Source organism: Lepisosteus oculatus, chromosome 10 (assembly GCF_040954835.1).
Source record: "Lepisosteus oculatus isolate fLepOcu1 chromosome 10, fLepOcu1.hap2, whole genome shotgun sequence".
Lineage (NCBI taxonomy): Eukaryota > Metazoa > Chordata > Actinopteri > Semionotiformes > Lepisosteidae > Lepisosteus > Lepisosteus oculatus.
Window position 1 is genome coordinate 25,437,602 of NC_090705.1, and position 19,654 is coordinate 25,457,255.

At 34.9% G+C, this 19,654-nt stretch overlaps 1 protein-coding gene across 26 annotated transcripts in view; it reads left to right on the plus strand.

Annotated features, from left to right (window-relative positions):
• The window catches only part of lrrfip2 (leucine rich repeat (in FLII) interacting protein 2), a 73,048-nt gene that overhangs the window by 37,651 nt on the left and 15,743 nt on the right, over positions 1-19,654 (plus strand). For 7 of the 26 annotated variants that reach the window (XM_015357222.2, XM_069195025.1, XM_015357224.2 and 4 more), the window contains 14 exons: positions 749-802; positions 904-951; positions 3,010-3,105; positions 4,090-4,137; positions 6,824-6,895; positions 8,442-8,516; positions 9,806-9,853; positions 9,966-10,010; positions 10,674-10,721; positions 10,840-10,896; positions 13,618-13,686; positions 16,005-16,118; positions 17,107-17,151; positions 18,224-18,355. In XM_015357222.2, coding sequence (XP_015212708.2) covers positions 749-802; positions 904-951; positions 3,010-3,105; positions 4,090-4,137; positions 6,824-6,895; positions 8,442-8,516; positions 9,806-9,853; positions 9,966-10,010; positions 10,674-10,721; positions 10,840-10,896; positions 13,618-13,686; positions 16,005-16,118; positions 17,107-17,151; positions 18,224-18,355 — 951 coding nt within the window. The remainder of the gene's footprint in view (positions 1-748; positions 803-903; positions 952-3,009; positions 3,106-4,089; positions 4,138-6,823; positions 6,896-8,441; positions 8,517-9,805; positions 9,854-9,965; positions 10,011-10,673; positions 10,722-10,839; positions 10,897-13,617; positions 13,687-16,004; positions 16,119-17,106; positions 17,152-18,223; positions 18,356-19,654) is intronic. The other 19 variants (XM_069195029.1, XM_069195031.1, XM_069195030.1 and 16 more) reach the window with 11 other exon arrangements.

The following is a 19,654-nucleotide window of genomic DNA, read 5'->3' on the forward strand; positions in this document are numbered from 1 at the left end:
TCAGTATATATTTTAAGATTAAATCTATTGAACTAATATTTTAACAGTGCTCTGCAATATTTATTAGACATTATGCAGATATATTGATAATTCCCTGAAAGAAACAGTTAATACAAGCCTATAGTTAAATACATCTGGGTTCATTTTACTATCATGATTGCATTTACTGGATAACCCATCAGCCCTGAAAAGTCTGTCCTCAGCACAGCTCTAAACTTTTCACATTCTGATTTTCTCATTTGAATCTATGCTGTTAGAGACCTCAATGTTTGGATTTGTTCATGGTGGGTTATTATAACTGTGGCTGGAGTGATAAGGTCTGTGAAAACAAAAATCCACTGGCCCCTGTTAATAATCCATCAGCTGCCTGTTGGGCCAGACACAGTCATATTGGCCAAAATTGTTTTTAAAAAGTAAAATTGTCTTTTTGCTATAGTATTTCCATGTCTATTTTTTAAATGTGTTCTCATTTTATTTAATTATTAACTTGCACTCTTCGAAAAAACTAAGGTGCGAAATGTTCATATTAAACAGTGAATGATTTAATAAAGAGAATGTTTCTGTATAGAAGTATTTTTTGCCTCTGAATAGCTGTGGCTGTAATGAAGAGCAGCGAGAGTGTATGGTCTTATGCCTTATTGCTGTCATTTAAAAGCAGATTTGCATGTCATGTTTCACTATCTGTAATTTTGATTCCTACTTTATATATACTGGAGTTGCTGCATTTCAAAACTCCTTTTCCTCTCAGGAAGACACAGAAAAAGCTAAATATGGTCACAGATCAAGTGGACATCATCACCGGGTTTGTACCTCTGTCTCTTTCTTTTCTCTCTTTCATTATTTCTCCCTTCTTGGTCGGCTTCTTACAGTTTCTGTTTTCACTTGTCCTTTTCTTTCATTCAGGGACTCAACGATGATGTGATGTCAGTCCGTAGTGTTGGCAGTTACAGGGTTTGTACAGTATCCTGTGGAGAGCCCACTTTTTAATGTCTCGTGTCCATTGTAATCTAGATTATATGCATGTGTTTTTTCTTCAGGCTATAGCACTTCGTCCAGCTTTAGAACAATTACTTTTTGTAACAAAATCATATTTTTTTTGTTTCTTGCTGTACACTCTCCTGGGTTCTTTTGGATGACACTCAAAAAGCTGCCTGCTCCCTGCTGAGCCCTTAGTTATGTGTAATCACAGTAATTTAGTTGCTGAGGCATTTAAAGTAACAAGAACATTAAATGCAAAGCCAATGGCAATTAGGATGTTAGTTCTTTGCTGTGCACATGAACCAGTAGCATTGGATTTGAGATGATAAAGAAGACCCCTGTTCTGTTCTACAGCCACAGAGGACTAGTCTAACGCTCATAGCGAGTCCTGTCCTTGTACGGCATCACTGATCCAGGAGAATGACAGTGACGTGAAGCGAATGCACAACACCCGACTGCTGTAAAATTTTGTGAAATTCCTCTGAATTGCTTGACTCCCAGCATGGTAGTTTAATAATAAGACGTACTGTAGTAATCCTGATGGATGTTTCGTAACCACATTTTGACATGTGCTAGACCAGATCAACCCAAAAAAATCATAACGGTAAAACCTCCCTTGGGCATATCCCAATTACTTCATTAAAACTAGTAAGTAGACACCTACTGTATCAATACTGTACTGTGTTCATATTGTTTGGGTATTTTAAGATCAAAGTAATACTCTTCATAGGGGACAGTTAAACACAATAGTTCAATATTATCGGTGAGCTTAGAACATTTTGTTATAAATATTTGGTACCTTTCTAAAATACCTGTCTGTAATAGTATCATGGTCTTTGGAGATTACATTTTTAATTGCGTTTAAAGAGAATTTTTTGTGCAAATTAGAGGTGAATTTGAAAAGGTATATCAAAAGCGCATTGTGTAATCAGCAAACATCATTTATGGTCAGGATCTTGGTATTGTCTCATAACAGCTTAATTTAGCTTTCCCTTTTTATTTATCTTCCTGAATAAAATGCATTGCTCTGCAATGCTTTGTGGTGTTAAAAAGTAACTGTTTAATGAGACCAGGTTAGCTAATACAAATACCTTATAATATACAGTACCTATGTTGTGATAACATGCAATTTACAATAACATAAAATAGTTAGCTATTTATTTTAGGTGAAAATAGAAAATATGGTGCACAATGTTTGTGTTTATACGTATTAGTAACATTTGAAACTATGGGAGAGTCCATCTTGTACTCTATATGTTTTGGTTTCTGCAGAAAACTGCTGACACGTGTTTCCAAACCAAGGCATCAAAATTGGTATAAAAAGCTGTAATAGGTAGTACTCTCGTTAAAGAAGCATTTTCTGTAAATTTATTAGTTCAAGTCATATTCAGTTGCAGCTCTTCATAAAGTCATAGTGAAATTAAGATTACATTTCATGGTTCTGTTTTAAATTAGGCCCACACTATACATAAGGTGGGTATCTGAAGACAACTGAGGATGGCTTTACGGCCAAAACGTTGTGTTTTCTCTCTACTCTTTTCAGCATGGAATAAACCTATTCCTCGTTCCTACACTAAACATGATATAATCTCTGCAAGTAATTATTATACTATGTTATTTATATTGCATAAAAGGAACAGTAATGCCTGTTTTGCTTATTCTGTTGCAAATCTGTGGTATATATAGAGTACATTTGTTTTTGTATCTAATTACTAATCCTGAGCTTTGAGGTTTTTCTGGTACTGGACAGATTCAGGGCATTTCTCCAGTATAGTCTGTATTGTTATTGTTTTATTTAACATGGATCTTTTACAAATGAGAGGATGTCATTTAGCCCATCCAGCTAACATGGTTGCTAGTAGCTACTGTAAGTCATCTATGGATCTCATCCATTCTGTTTGCCTAACAGACTAGAACATTCCTTTGGGTCCCTGACTGTACACTGTCTCTCTTCTCAATATTCTGAATGAACATGAATAAGTGTAAAAATATCAGGCATATTTAACTGACATCTGTATTTTCATTTTGAAGCCGTCTTCTTCCTTGTCCTCCTCTCTCCGAGATGTTGGGGTCTCTCACAGGAGCCGAGCGAGCACCTCCCGGAGAAGAGACCTCGTGGTGTGTGGGGTGGGGATGTGCATGCTTTGTGTTTGAGCCACTGGCTTCCTGAATGGCTGAGTGACAGCTGCCGCTAACCACAAGCCATATATAAATGTAATGACAGGTTCAGAAACGATTGTGGAGTGGAACCGTTGTGGTAACATTTGAAACAAATTTGATAGAACTGCACGTTGTAAGACTTTATTTTTTGCCACATGGATATGATGGATTCCAGTCATTATCTCTCCAGTCAAGCACATTTCATTGGTTAGACCTCACTTTTTCATCAATAATGTTTGAAGTAATTGAAGCTTTTGGCTGCAAAATGGTAACAGCTTTTCAGTTGTTTATTGGTAGTGTGTACTGCAGAAGGGGGTGGGGTGAGGCTGTATCAGCAGTGCACAGTTCAACCTTCTGTGATAAGAGGAGACACAATCCAGAACTGAAACAGGACTTGATACTTGGATAAGGTGTTGAAAAATAATTATATGGTTCCTGGAATTAAGTCGCCATTTGAGGCACTTTTGTAGTGCAGTGCATAATATATTGTAGGGTGCATTTACCTTTCAGCGTCCCAAAGGTCATAATCCAGTATTAATTGGGGTCTTGCTTTTGTTATTTGAAATATTTAAGTTAATTAATTCACAAATCTTTCAGCATTTGGATTTCACATAGCCATCTCAGAGGAAAAAATTGCTTATTTTTTGTTAAAAAATTATGAGGGACCAAATACTGCACTCAGAGTAGTAAAATGGAAGGTAAAATTTGCTTTTATAAAAATGTGAGCTAAATGTGTTTATAGCTCTTAGTATTCTATTGCATATTTGTTAATCATGTAGTTTGACAGTGTTAAGGAACAGGAACATTTTGCAGATAACTTTTAAATTGCTTGGGTGTGTTGCAGCCCACACTTTTTAAATTTAAATGAACTTCTTTTTTTCAATCTTTTTCCTTCTCATTTAATGTTATTTCCATCACTCTTCATCTACATTTTCTTTTCTTTGCCTTCAGACTGACAACATTAAGGACAAGTCATCCATAAAAAGCCCACGATCATCTGTATGTACTGTAAAAAGACATAATTCGTCTTGTTTGTCTGTGTGTATACAGTATATATAAAGGAAACAGATTTTGTAGAGATGAAAAAACTGTCTTTCTTACATTTCTTGTCTTAAACCTAGTCATTACAGTAACTGTTCCCTGTTTACCAGCTGAGAAAAAAAACTTTATGCATATTTGACTAAATCTAGTTCATGTATGCAAGCACTATGCCTACTCTAATTTGTATATGCCCAATAAAAATGTGTATGCTGTGTAAGAATGTGTATTTATCATATTTAGAAATTAGTGGTCCTGACAATATATAGACACCTACAGGCCCTATAAAAAGTATTTACCCCCCACTTTTCACATTTTATTGTTACACCATGGAACCATGATGTATTTAACTGAGACTTTTTGCCACTCATCAACACAAAGTTATAATGTCAAAGTAATAAATCCAGACATTTTACTAAATTAATTAAAAATAAAAAACAGAAAATAATTGAATGCATAAGTATTCACCCCCTTGCTTTGACACACCTAAATTACCTCTGAAGTAACGAACTCTCTTCTCCAAGTCACAGAATTACTTGACTGGAGTCCACCTGTGTGCAGTTGAGGTGTTTCACATGATTTCAGAATAAACACACCTGTGTCTGGGAGCTTCCCCACTTAGTGCATTTCCAAGGAAACACTACACCATGAAGACCAAGGAACATTCAAAACAGACCCAAGACAAGGTTCTTGAAAAATACCAGTCAGGGCAAGGATATAAGAAAAACTTCCAAGGCATTGAATATACCTCGAAGCACAGTGAAGTCAGTCATTAAAAAGGTGAGAAAATATGGAACAACTGTGAATGTTCCCAGAACTGTCCATCCTCCAAAACTGACTCTAATTGAGTTACAGTGCTCCACGACAGAGATGGGAGAAAATGTGCATGAGTCAACAATAGCACGCACACTTCATAAATCTGGCTTGTACGGAAAGGTGACAGGAAGAAACACGTTTTTTTCAACAAAGGCTATCACATCTCGGCTGGAGTTTGCCCAAAAGCATATGAGAGACTCAGCAATTTGGAGGAAGATTCTATGGTCTGATGAGACCAAAATTGAGCTTTAGGGTCTCAATGCTAAGCGCTATTTTTAGCACAAACCTAACATAGCACATCACACCATCCCTACAGTGAAGCATGGTGGTGGCAGCATCATGCTTTGGGCATGCTTCTCTGCGGCATGAGCTGGAAACCCCATAAAGATAGAAGGAAAAATGGATGGAGCAAAGTACAGAAAAATCCTGGAATCCGTGCTGCAACCCGCAAGAGCACTGGTACTTGGAAGATGATTAATCTTCCAACAGGACAATGACCCGAACCATACAGCAAAATCCACACTGGAGTGGCTTAAAACCAAAAAGGTTAATGTCATGGAGTGGCCCAGTCAAAGCCCAGACCTCAATCCAACTGAGCATCTGTGGAATGACTTAAAAATTGCTGTTCACAAATGGTCACCATCCAACTTGATGGAGCTTGAGCAATTTTACCAAGAAGGATGGGCAAAAAGTCCAGTGTCAAGATGTGCAATGCTGATAGAGACTTATCCAAAGAGACTCACAGCTGTAATTGCTGCCAAAGGTAGTCCTACCAACTTTGGGCAGGTGAATACTTATGCATTCAGTTATTCTGTTTTATATTTTTAATTTATTTAGTCAAATGTCTGATTTGTATTTTCACTTTGACATTATAGAGTACTTTGTGTTGATGAGTGGCAAAAGATTATCAGTTAAATACATCATGGTTCCATGCTGTAACACAATAAAATGTGAAAAAGTCCAAGGGGGGTGAATACTTTTTATAGACACTGTAAGTTTCACCCTGAAAACTGAGCAAATGCTCTGCGGCTCTAAAAGGATGAAGCTCATTACAGTATAATACCTTCTTCCAAAATTCCATTGAAAATAATTTAAGTGTAATTTAGAGTAGGATTCCCAAATGACATTGTGATAGTTTTAGAACCAGGCTGTGTGACTTGCTGTGAAAACACTGAGTGTGGACACAGACGGTTGATGGGAGTAAATTGAACATTGTACTGTTGGCTGTCTGTTCCTTGGCTCACAGATACAGTAATTCCGATGGGAGATGACATCCAGCAGACAGTTAACCTTTCAGTGTCCAGAGAACTTGTATATGCTTGTGGTTTGTCTAGCTCAGAAAAGCTTTTGAAGATAACAGTAATCTGCAATTCAAAATCAAAGTGTAAAAGAGGAAATATTTGTCTTTTAAAAAAGCCTGACAAACATTGATAGTTACAAAATGCAATCCTTGTTTTTAACCATTGATCTCTAAATCAGTACAGTATATGAAAACTGAATTTAGATTCTTAAGATAAAATATTTGAACTAAAATTCAAAGAAGATTTGTCCATTTTTTGCTTTGTCTCCTGAGGTATGTGTACTGTACCTGTGTACAGCTAACATCTTGGACCAGCAGATTATTTTTTTCTCTTACGAAGGAACCATTAATAAGTCAGTCTTGTTAGGGACCACAAAAATTGCTAGTTTCACTATATAATGTTGTTAAACTCCTTGTTTATTTAATATACATACCTAAAGTCAACAATAATGCAGTACAGAGATGTTGACACAAGATAAACTTTCTACTGTTCATCTCTAAGCCTATCCCTCTAATGCTTTGTCCTCACAGAGCTCTGCATACAGTGATTCTCATGGACATAAGAAGACGCCTGTATCTAGCAGCTCCAGGAAGGATATGTTGGTTAGTTTAGTGTTTTTGCGTCTCTGCAGGGAGGCAGTCATATTTTAGACCACTAATGATACTGTGATACTACTCATATAAGTAGAGGGCATTTAATTATTTCCTCAGACACTTCAGACTTATTCAGTATTATATGACAGGTGAACTTTCCTAACCCTAAGAGTTGAAATATCTATATGGCTGAGCACTGCAAAGCTATTGGACTTTTATTGATCATATCAGTGTCATTTTTTAAATTCTCACCATTGTTTTTCTTTTTCTGTTTTCCATTTTTAAATTATAGTGCTTGTAAATTACAGTTTTATTAATTTAATGTTAAGTAAGTGAGTTATAGTTACACTGATTTAAATAAGAAATCTACATTTTAGTAAAGACACTGTACACTTATTTCAAAAGCTATACTTAGCATTTATGCTCTGATAGTATTTTTATATGTTCAAGTACAGTACACCTGTTCCTCATATTTAATATTTAATATGAATGACAGGTACAGCATACATATATATTTATTACTAGAGTCAAAAATATTTACAGAACTTTAAGATAACACTTTTAAAGATTAAATTTATTAATATAGTGTGATGGCCAACAATGGACAGATGCATTCCATTATGTACCAAGGAGAAAGCCTTTGATTTGCTTAAGTTTTTTTTCTGGATTCAAAATAGCAATAACTTGCAAAATTGTCTCCCAAGTTTAAAAATTATTTAAAAACTGACAAAAAGTACTCCACTTCCCAGTCAAAAGACTACCATGTAAGGTTAAAAACCTACTCAGATAAGTCTTGTTCTGCATGTTTGACTGTCATTTTACCCCAACACAGACAACCCCTGTGTCCAACACACAGGCTGGAAAAGAGATATTGATGCTTTCACAGTATGATTCTTTCTGAAAACTTTAACTCTTGTTTCTTAATGCCTGCCCTTTGTTCCCAACACGTCACCATTAGCTATACTTGAGTTAGCCAGGAGGCACTTGTAACCCATGATCTGTAGTTTGGTTACCTCAAGCAGTATATTTAAAAAAACAACAACTGAGTGGCCCACAGTTTATTAGTGTAACTAATAAAGTAATTTTAAGTTGGAAAGATATAAATGGATGTACAAAGATGATACAGTGCTTATGACTGAAAGTTTCCTAATTTAATTTTATGTTTTCCAGTGATGATATCCTCAAGTCCAATTAAAACTGAGCCAATAACTACTTAGGAAAAAGTAGATAGTGGTTGATTTGTACCACAGGTTATGGTCCAGATTGAAGAGGGATGATATGCAGACTTCTTTCTCCATGATAGATAACCTGGACATGCTAGAGTTTCCATCTGATTGTAGGAAGCCTTTTGCAAAAATTGACTAACCTTCTTACAACATCACATGTCTTTACAAATGTGACCTCTATAGGATTCACCATGTACAGCAGCTCAATAATGTGTATTAGGAGAATGCTTAACTTTGTAGCTATATTAACAGTGTATTTCCTTTTTTTTGTGACTCTGTTTGTACTGTGGCCTATTTGAATGTCTGTTATGTGTCCATCCATTTCACAGGCTGGATTTTACCATGACCAAAGAAACTACAGCAGCCTAAAGCACGCCAAACCACTCTCATCCTACCATACTCGGGTTTGTCCATCTCACTGCTTTTTGTCAGCGTAGTCATATACAGTAGGTTACTAAGAAAAGCATAGCTTTGTCAGACTTTTTCATTCTCTGTCTGTTCTTATTTTGTCATATGTTTCTCATCTGTTACATTGTACTGTAGTTTTACTGTGAATTATTTTGGAGATCTCTACAGTTTTCCATCCCCTAAGGTCTCGTCTATAAGTATAAATTTGAGCTTTTATACATATTGCATGTCTAAGTAAAGAAATGAAGAAAAAAACTTGAACAAACATCAGTTTGAATAAAAATTTCAAAAAATCAGACATGACAGATTTCCATTAGTCACATTTAATCTAAGAAATGCCCTGCATTAAAATGGAAAATCAAATTAGGTTCTCATGAGCCAAGATGTAGTTCCTCACCGAAGCAGACACGTTACAGACTTCCAACCAGATTCTAATTTTGGTAATGCTTTGTCTTTTGAGAGTGACAACATTAAAATGATATGGAATCACTAATTGAGGTGTTCCTATATGTATAGACTGAATGCATACAATATACATTAAAGGTAGTCTCTTTCCTATGAGTCTACTGTTTAATTATGGACTATTCATTCTCTGCCTGACTGTGTTGCTTATTTCAAAATTATTTGAAAATAAAAATCTAAATCAAAATAGCATATTAGGTATTTCTTTGTGAAAATACATAGTTTCTTATGTCTTTTCAGTACTCCTGCATCTAATTATTCTGCAGTACTTTTAATGGACAATCAAGTGGCACCTTAGAAACTGGAAGCAGTCTTGAGTTTTGTAAGGACTAAGCTCAAAAGAAAACCCACAGCAAAAAGCAGGATTTACAGCCTTTTATTGTTAAAGGTGTCTGTTATGTATATTAACCATAGATTACCTTGTTAATATGAAATAAAGCTGTATTCTATATTTTGTTGCCCTGTCTTTGACCAGAGCAATCTCAGAGAAGTGACGTACCAACTGGAAAGTGTTTTTAAGGAGTTAATGAATTTCAGTTGTTCCAGAGTGGTAGCCCTTACTATATCCCGACTGTATTAAAGAAATATTAAAGAAGACCTTAAGCCTCATATTGAAAGATTACACTAGATTTCTTTTGTTTAAATGGAATACATTTGAAACCTAATTTAGCTTTTAACATGCACTTTACATATCGAAAGTTAAGAGTGGTATTGGACTACAAGAGTTTTTAAACTGGTAACAAACATATATACATTTTAATGTGAAGAATGAATAATACTTAAGTGAGCTTTTTAAATGTTTTGTAATTCCTTCTTGCTGCAGTCTTCCTCTCTATACACCGACCCACTTGCAACATCCAGGAGCTACAGGGTCAGTATTGTGGTGCCTGTGTGCTACCTTTGTCTTTATCTCAGAATTCTAAACACCTTTCTGTAATATCTTAATATCTTTAAATGTGCTACACATTTCTTATGCATCACAGGCCTCCTCAAGCACAGACACCGGTCTGACACGCAGCTACAGTCTGGTTCGTATGCACTAAAGAATTCACAGGAGCTTTTGTACAACTAACAGCAACCTTGAGAGATTTAGGTAGCATCACAACTGTATAATTCTGATTCCTAGTCAAAACATGCATGTCAATAATTGCTTCAAAATAACTTTTTTAACTGGTTTTATTTTAGGTTTGTAGTGCACTGAAAGCATTATTTGTGTACAAAATAGATTGTGTTTGCATGTTCTGAATTTGGGTGAATGTAGCTTTTCATATTAAAAAAATGGCAAGAGTTTGAAATATGGTGGTCTGTACCATTAAAATTATTTCATTTTCTGAAACTTCAGAAGCTTTTCTGAGGAAGACATTTTTTCTGAAAAACAGTCTAAGGATTTTTACTCATTTGCATGGATCAGTCTGACATATACAATATGTTTATACTGAGCTAAAAACTGTTTTTAACTGTTTTTCGTTTATTTTGATATGAGTTTTCATCTGGAATTTTATGCCATTATCACAGTATAACTCAGCCTTAGTATCCTTAAATGTGTTTGAATTTATTTTGTTCTTGAATTTCACACATATGGATTTTTTTATTGTTGCTTGAAATCTTTGACTGTTGTTGGTTTGGAAGGAATCTTACAGCCTCATCATTTCACTGTGTGATCTGACTTGTTGGTTTTTTTATACCTTTAGGCCTCTTTATATGATGAGGGTCTCTATGGGTCATACAGTTCAAGAACTGTAAGTGTCACTTAGCCATTGAATACTCTGATAGTGACGTAATGTGGATGCAATAATTACCCATTTTAAGTTAGGGCATTTTGTATTAATCTCCTGTCAATGCTGACTTTGTCCACAGCCCTCAGAATACAGCTGGTACTCTTCAAGAGCAAGCTCAATTCGTAGCAGCCCTGTGGTGAGAGTCTTACAGTTTGCATGGTGTGGATTAACCTCAGAGAGCTCAGTGTACTTCTGTTTTACAGTTTAGTAATGCACCAAAATGTATCCAAGAGACACACCCACAGCACTTAAAAAATGTATTCTGTTTTAATTTTAGTTTGAACAAACTGCCTCCTTAATATCATGCAGACAGGGTATGGTTGCAATTCGTGGAACAAACCTTTTCTGTTCTTTTTAAAATACAATATTTTACCTTCAGTTTATGAGTTTCTTTTTGTTTATCTTTAACATATGATGTTTTGAATTTAAAATGTGAAGGCCCTGTGATGTCTCATTTTATGACCTTCTAAGGTTCTTTAACCAAAAACATATGTCTGTCATGAATATGTTTGGGAGTCACCTTACAATTTGATGTCTGCAGTTTCAGATTACTTTGAAGCCTGTATACTCAAGAGTTTTAAATTTTTCCAGGGTCATGTTTATACTTATCAAGAGTAGTTATTTAAGAGTTGATTGGATTATCTGAGTCTGATTACATAATTTTGTTTCTGATGTGTCAAATTAATCTTTCAATTAATGATGGTGAATATTCAGTGATCCTGTGGCAGTGCGGGAACTTATTGGCGTCACGAAGAAAAAACTATTTTGTGTGTTTAAATGAGATAATGCGTTAAAACTAGAACCTTTTTGCTTTTATATAAGAAAACTTATAAGGTGATAATTCATCTGTGAACAGCATTGCATAGTATATTAATATCTTGCAATATATTAGCAATAATAATGTCCCATGTAAAACAGCATTGTCTTTCACAAATGAATTAATCTGAACGAGCGTGTGTACTGTGTTTTGTATACAGTACATGAAGTAGAACACCCTGTCACTGAGCATTCCTGGGTTAAACTCGTGTCATTTCTGCCACTTCTGTGAAAATCACAACTGACATGCCTTTAAAGCATGTTATTCTTCACATGAAACTGCAGAAACATGTACTGTATATAGGTTTTTGCCTAATTGTATGAATACATTTACTTGAGTAAAGACTTATGCCCACTGTTGGTTTACTGTTACTGTTGTTGTTGGTCGATCATTGAATCTTTAAACACAAAACTCAAAAGCTTTTAGACTACACTATGCTGACATCAAATAGATTTGAATTTGGAATTACAAAGCAAAAGGCAAAAAGAGTGTCATTTGAAAAGAGAAAGAAACAGTATTTCAGTGTCAGCTTGCAGAGGCATGAATGTAAAAAAATGGGAATGCCAAACAAAATGAAAAACATTTCTAGGACGGTACACAAGCCATTATACAGTTTGTAAATGTTGCTGTGTAATTAAGACAATGTATCTCATTTAAATGCAATTTTTTGTCCCTCTGTACTACTAATAAGCTTCTGTACATTTTAGGATCAATGCTCTCATACCTTTAAGAACAAATTTTCTTCTTTAAAAGATATACTACACTGTCCTGTACTGGACAAAAGATGTTTTAATCAAAAATATTTTAATGTTTCATCCTTAAGAATTTAGAATTAGAAACACAGAATGAGATTAGTCTCTTTTATATTTATATTTTATATATCTATAAATATATATTTATATATAAATATAGAGTTTAGGTGGGTAGCTGCATCATACACCTGAAGAAGGCTCAACGGCCGAAGCGTTGTGTTTTTTTATTCTCTTTTCAGCATGGAATAAACCTATTACTAGTTCCTATATATATCCTCAGTTGTCTTTTGGTCTTTTCAGTTATTTGTATTTACAACATGTATGGTCACTTGTTTTGTTAAGCACCTTGGGGTAACTTTGTTGTGAAAGGCAAGGTGCTATATAAAAATGAATTTAATTGAATATTTTTATTTTAAAATTGTGTGATGGTGAAGCTGACTTCCAGATAGATTAAAAAAAATCCCCCGTTATTAAACATTTTAACATTTGAACATGCACATATTTTTCAGGATGTGGGTATATATGCAGTTCATGCTATTTCTTTCTCAAAATGATGGCTTTGGAAAAACTTGTTTCCAAAAACAATTATTTCTAACATAAAACAGCACAACAAACTTTGTAAGAACAATAATATCTTAGCTTATTGTTTGTTACAATTTTTGTTACAGTATATAGTAATTTATACTAGCTTATGAAACATTGTTATTTCTGTACCCTAAGTGTATTTACAGAGTGCTATGCAACAGACGTTGCATGTGGGGACTACCAGCAATATCTAAGTTTGTTAGTTAATGTTTATTTATTATGCATTTGTTTGTAGTGTGTATCATTCTTATCCCCTTTTTATTCTTTCTAATGCGATATTGATCTTTCATGACTGCTGTAAGTTTTACAATTATATTTCGATAACTAATTCAAACCCTCCGAGATTTTGTATTTTATTCAGGAGCTGTATAGTGTTTCCATAGACAGAATGCAGTTTGTTCTAGGTCTTAAAATATAGATACAAATTAGAAAAAAGGTTCATCACAATGTAGGCATAGTCCTTGAAGTCAGATTCTAGACACCAGTCTACACTGTTACATTGGCTCAAACATTGCTCTCTCACAGAAGGGCAGGCTATTATCTCTGCCTGCAGGTTCTCCGTTTGTCAGCATCTGGTTTAGCTTTTGTTGTTTACCATTGCTGCACAGTTATAAATTGCAAGTTGTGTTTAATGAAAACAAGCAGTGTCCCCCGGTCTTCTAGTTTACAGTGCTGTTTATATTACTGTCTTTAATCTTCATAGTCTTCTGATGATGATACAGCCAGCACTGTCTCTCAGGATCACGGCAGTCGTGGGCGACGAGATAGTGTGGTGAGCTCTTTATGCATGATTGCGTGTGTCTATCACCTTCTGCTGCTTAGGATGCTGTTTACAGTAAAAGCTTCCAAAGTTTCTGAAAGGTTTTGATTTCTAATTCCCTGATGGCAAGCCATTCCGTTCTGTTCAATTTCTATCCAGTTTCATAGATCTGAAAGTATTGAGGCAGTATTTATTTCAGAAATCATGTAATCTTCAGGATGTTATGATTATTCTGTGATGATTTTTTTTGTCTTTTTGTCACAAAACCACACAACCAGTTGTCTAAAATGTCATATAAAACAGGTAAAATCTTGTTTGGTGGGAATCCTTAAATAAGCTGTCCCAGAGCACTTTATTTTTATCTCATAGTTACAGTATTTGTGTTTAAATATAGGTATTTATACAGTGATTATGTAATATGACTCAAAAATAGTCTGAGAAAATGCTTTAGGAAACTGGAGAACAGAAAAGGCTATAGCCAGGCTTGACCTACATGGCATACAGTATCTTATAACTAAATATTAGGCTATATACTGGAACTTCACATCAGTAAAATCTCAAACAGAAGTTTATACATGAACTCAAATCTTAGTCATTTTAATCAGACCTCTGTTATTCCATAACTGGCTTAAATGCCATTCTATACTGTATATACAGTGCCTTGAAAAAATATTCAGACTCTTCCTGTAGTGTCCCATTTTGTGAAATTACAAATGCATACATATTTTATATATTGATTACATAAGTAATCAAAACTGTGAACTTAGTATTTGCTGGAAGTAAACATTACAGCTGCAAGACTTAATGGGGAAGTCTCTGCAAATGTTGCATATCAGCTTCAAGTCGGTCAGGACTTTGACTGGGCTACTGGGACATTCACTGCTATTCATAAGCCATTCCAGTGTAGCTTTGGCCTTGTTTTTTTTTTTCATTGTCATGCAGGAAGTTTTGAAGCAGGTTTTCCACTAAAATGTTCCAGTAATGTGTTCCAACTTATGTTACCATATTCCATCTTGTGTTCTTGACTAGCTTCTCAGTCCCTTCTGATGGGAAGTAATACTATAACATAAAGTTGCCATCACCATGCTTGACGGTAGGCATGGTGTTGATTCAATGATGCATCAGATGTAACCCTTTGCATTTAGACCAAAAACATCAAATTTTGCCTTGTCTAACCATAAAACCTTTTGCCACGTTTGCAAATTCCATGCTGGGTTTGATATGGGTTTTCCATTCTGCCATACAGGCCAGCTTCGTGGACAAGGATATTGTTGACTCATGCATGTTTTCTTCCATCTCAGCAAATGAACTTTGTAGTTTTGTCAAAGTCACTGTTGGCTTCACAGTTGCTTCCCTAACCAGTTTCCTCCTTGTACAGATGCTCAGTTAGGAGGAATAACCATGTCTAGGCATTACCTGAGTGGTATGATACACACTGTCATCACAGTGATCAAAATTATATTCAGTGTCTTTGATTTTTTTCATACTTGCTTTCTTACAACTGAACCACTATTCTACACAGTCGGCACAGTAAGCTCTGTAAGTAACAAGTATTAATTGCTGCTTCAAAGTGTGGTGACTGAGACCTTTAACATAACAAAGAGAACAACTGTAAGGGAATGAATGTTTTTCCTGGCACTGTTGTATCTGCGTAATGAAAGGCTTTCTTCATTTACTGAGAAGAAACAAAAGAGTAGAAAGACCAATCATAGTATTCTAGGAGGTGTGAGTGAATTTTTCACATGAAGGATTTACTGTAGCAATATAAAGTAGTACAATCATTTCTTGTATTTTTTATTAATATTTTTTTTATTTCTGTCTTTAAGTTTAAGCGTAATCCATTATATTAACGGTTGTACCTACAGTAAGACTGTATTTAGGACATTGATAGGGGCAAAGAGAATACTCTAAATACTCTAAATACCTGTATATTATTATTTTGTTTCACACATAGTTTTAACATGAATATCTTTTACACTCTACAGATTCTACTAAAGGAATTTGCGGGTGTAAATAGAAAACCTGCATTATAAACCTTTCTGAGTCAGGATATTTAATACAGTTATTATTTTGGCAAGTGTAATTTTTATTGGTTTTCATTTTACAAACTGTCCACAAAATATTAGTGTTTATCTCCTGAAATTCTTGTGTCATGTGTAGATTGTCTGAAAAATTTACAGGTTTCATTTTAAAATTTCCCTATTCCATTCTTCTGATAGTCTGCAAGTGTGTTTTAATTGGGTCCTTTAAATCTAAGCTTTGCATTTCCTTAACATGTGTTAACAACATTCTGCTTTCTCTTCCTGCTCCGTCTCAACTCGGTACCGTAGTCCTCCGACTTCTCTGATATCAGTGAGTCAGCTGCGGATTATTTTAGCCGCTCGAACCGCAGGGGCAGCATCGTGTCTGACATGGATGATCTTAGCATCCCAGACGTGGACAGCGTGAGTTTTAGGGGAACAAAGCAAGGCATGGTGTGACTTTAATGTCTAACATTATAGCCTGTATTATACTAACACATTTCTCAGTAATTTGGGATGTGTTTGTTGAGTTATCGTCTGTGACTGAAACAGTCTAATACTTGTGCTGCCAACTATTCATAACCATTGCTATCAAGGACTCTAATGTGAAATGTATCCCATGGAATAAATTGCAGGAAGGGAATGGCATGCTCAGGGAGTAATTTAGCATGTAGCATGGATTCACAGACACTCTTTATTGATTGTTCATTTCCCTGAACCTGTATCCTGTAGCAAGGTTATTAGGCCTGTTTTTGCAAGGGTCTTATTGTAATGTTTTTGATTAACAGCAAAGTGCAAATTATGTACAGTACATTGTGTAACTTTTCTGCAGCCTATGTAAAAATATACCTGTATTTCTGATCCTGAGTTTATTTAGGCAAAATTGAGGTTGTGAAAAATTGCACAATCAGATTTGAATTTACTAAACTTTAAAAACAGAGTTTTTTTTTTTACTCTACAACTTTATAATAATGTCCTGTCTGTTTTTTGTCCTTAACATGTTTCTTTCATTTTCTTTCCTTAACTTTCATTCAACAAAGAGCTTAACAGTAGACTTTTGGTTCTGAGTTTTTGTCTTTTTCTTATAGACCTGTACTGTATTTTACAGCATTACTGTGGATGCCTATAGATTTGTTTCTGTTGCATTAAAAATGCTCTTCAATGTGAAGAGCAATAAAACAATGTTGTCTCTGTGTTTTTTGAAGATTTTAATTTTCAGTCATACAAGCTCTAAAACCACTTACTGTGACAAATTTTGAATTCATGTAAAAATCATACACATTTTTGGTATGCACTGATACCACAACCAGCAGAGTCCGTTTTTTGTCAGTGTAAGAATCTGTGCCTTATGGCATATGGCTTATAATAGTAATATAATGCTGAATTAAATTTCTTTCTTTTTTTTTTCCAGCTGGATGAAAAATGTGACAAGCAGTTCAGTGAAACATTTTCACGAGTAAGTGTGTAAAACAAATGTGTGAAAGTGAGGAAAAATCAAGATGAGACATAACAGCAAGTATTGCATTTACTGTAGTTGCAAATACAAGGCACTGTGAACATTAGATGTTAAACCAAGCTTTAACATTAGATGTTAAACTAAGGTCATTAAACATCCTATGGTACTATCTAAAGACGTAAAGGGTGTTAAACCCCATTGCTTCGCCAGGTTGGGCTTGCTCTACCTGGACTACCTGATTTTCCCCCTTTATTCAATTGGTGAAGTAGTTTCTGACTTCTCCAGATCTGCTTTTTACTGGGGCTGCTGGCACATAATGGCTGCCAGACGTCACCCTGTAGGTGCTGTACTAAAGTGTTGAATGAGAGTGGGTCCCCTCCTATATATGAATTATGGGTTCTTTTGGGATGAAAAGTTTTATATACATAAATATACAGTAAGTACTTACAGAACAAGGTTGGTTCTAAAACTAAATTTTTCGTCATTAAAGTGAAATTCAGGTTAAATTAATAAAAGTTACAAGCAGCATATGTACAGTATGTGGGAAGTAGTACGATTCTGAAAGACAAGAGAAATTCCTTAATGCTTAAAATATAACTAAATATACTGTAATTCATATATTGCTTTGAACTCTTTAAAGTAAACATTAGGTTAATAAAAACAACAAGGTTTTTTCACATTAAAATAAGGATACACCATCTAGCCTCTTCTTCTTAGGGCTAGGATAATTAAAGATGTGTGTCAAGCTAATAGATTCAGTTCCAGAGGAAGTCAGGTGGGTTCCTTGTACATATTGTGTTCATTTATCCTACAGCTTGTGGATTAGCGAGAAAAGGAAGAGCCCAAAGCGCCAAATAAAATCTTTTGTGATACAGCCATCATCCTGTGTCTGTTTAGAATGAAATCCATTATGATTACTACCTTGAGTAGTTTTCATGGTTTCTTAAATGGATACAGAAAGTTAGGAGCTTACCTTGGCAACCCATTTTTAAGCATAAATGAGTCTGTGCTCCTGATGCTAGTCGGATAATTTCCCTTCTGTGATGTGCTTCACATGTTCTGTGTGTCACAGCCATCTTCTCGCAATGCTGTACCTGGGCTGTCTGTTGCCACCCTGGCTTCTCTGGGGGGGACCTCATCACGGAGAGGAAGTGGGGACACAAGCAGCATAATAGATCCAGACTCTTCACTGGGTGAATTGAGGGTAAGATCTGTTATTTGTCATACAGAGGTGCGTAGTTGGATTTTTTGCAGTATATTAAAAAGGTAATTAATTTAGACAAGCTCTATGCCATTTCCTATCTATCTGTGCCTTGAAAAGTTTTGATGTTTTGTTCATAAATGGTTTTAGTTTTCATATCCTTTTTATAGTTAGCCTACATAGCAGCTTAACAAGAAGCAGTCATTTTGCAGATGTACATTGAGGTGCATGATAGGAATAACATTAGTTTTATTTACTGGATTAATTTCCAAGCATTCTTTTGATATTTGCACAGCCTGAAGTAAATTTTCTAAACTATTTTATGCTACTCTTCAGTGTGAAGGAATGACTCCTTTCAAAAAATTAAAAGTTAAAATATTTTTATCAATGGAGTTTAAAATCAGAAAACATATGCCTGCACTTAAAAAGTTGTTCAGTTGCAGAATATCTGTGAGATCTGTCAGTTTATGAATATTTATTAATAACTGTAGATTTAAATTGTAGATTGAAACTAAGATCTTGTTTTAGTAACTTTAATATGAATATCAATAAATGGCAGAACTGTGTGTGCTATGTAAATTGTACAGTATGTCATCTTTATAAAACATCTTTTATAAAAGCCTCTTCTTTAGTGTATGTTACACAACTAGAAATTCACAGTACTTGAAACATTTGTTTTTTTCTTTTTCAAAAATTAATATTTTCATATTAGATGAAGCAGTTAGAAAATAGATTGATGGACTGTTTTATGGTCCCAGTGCTTCAGTGTCTTAGTTGCAACATATTACAAGCTTTATTTCTCCTGTACTCTAAGGAGACCAATGTAAAGTGATTGAAAGAAGAATAGAAGGAAGCGACATAGTGTGTGTATATATATAGATATAAATACTCTAGATACTCAACCGTTTTGAACTGCTTGGAGTATTGCATGAAAACAATATTTTTTGTTGATTTTAAACAAGTGGCCTCAGAGTTGTTACCAAGACCTGAGGGATTTAACAGTGTGAATCATCCATTTATTTTTATCAGACATCTTCCAACCATCAACTGTATATCTAGATATCAGTCTGTCTAGACATCTGTGAGGACAGTGCTTTATTCCTGATCTAATCGCACTTAAATTATTCTTGATCCCATTTTCAACATTTAAGATTAATAGCCCTTTAAATTTAAAATAATACTACAGTTAAGAATCTCATATTTCCACACAGGAGTGGTAATACTGTAAATACTAGCTGGAGGACTCTTTTTGCACTGTCCAGCATGGAATTTGTTGTTTGTAAACATTGTGGATCTTTTATT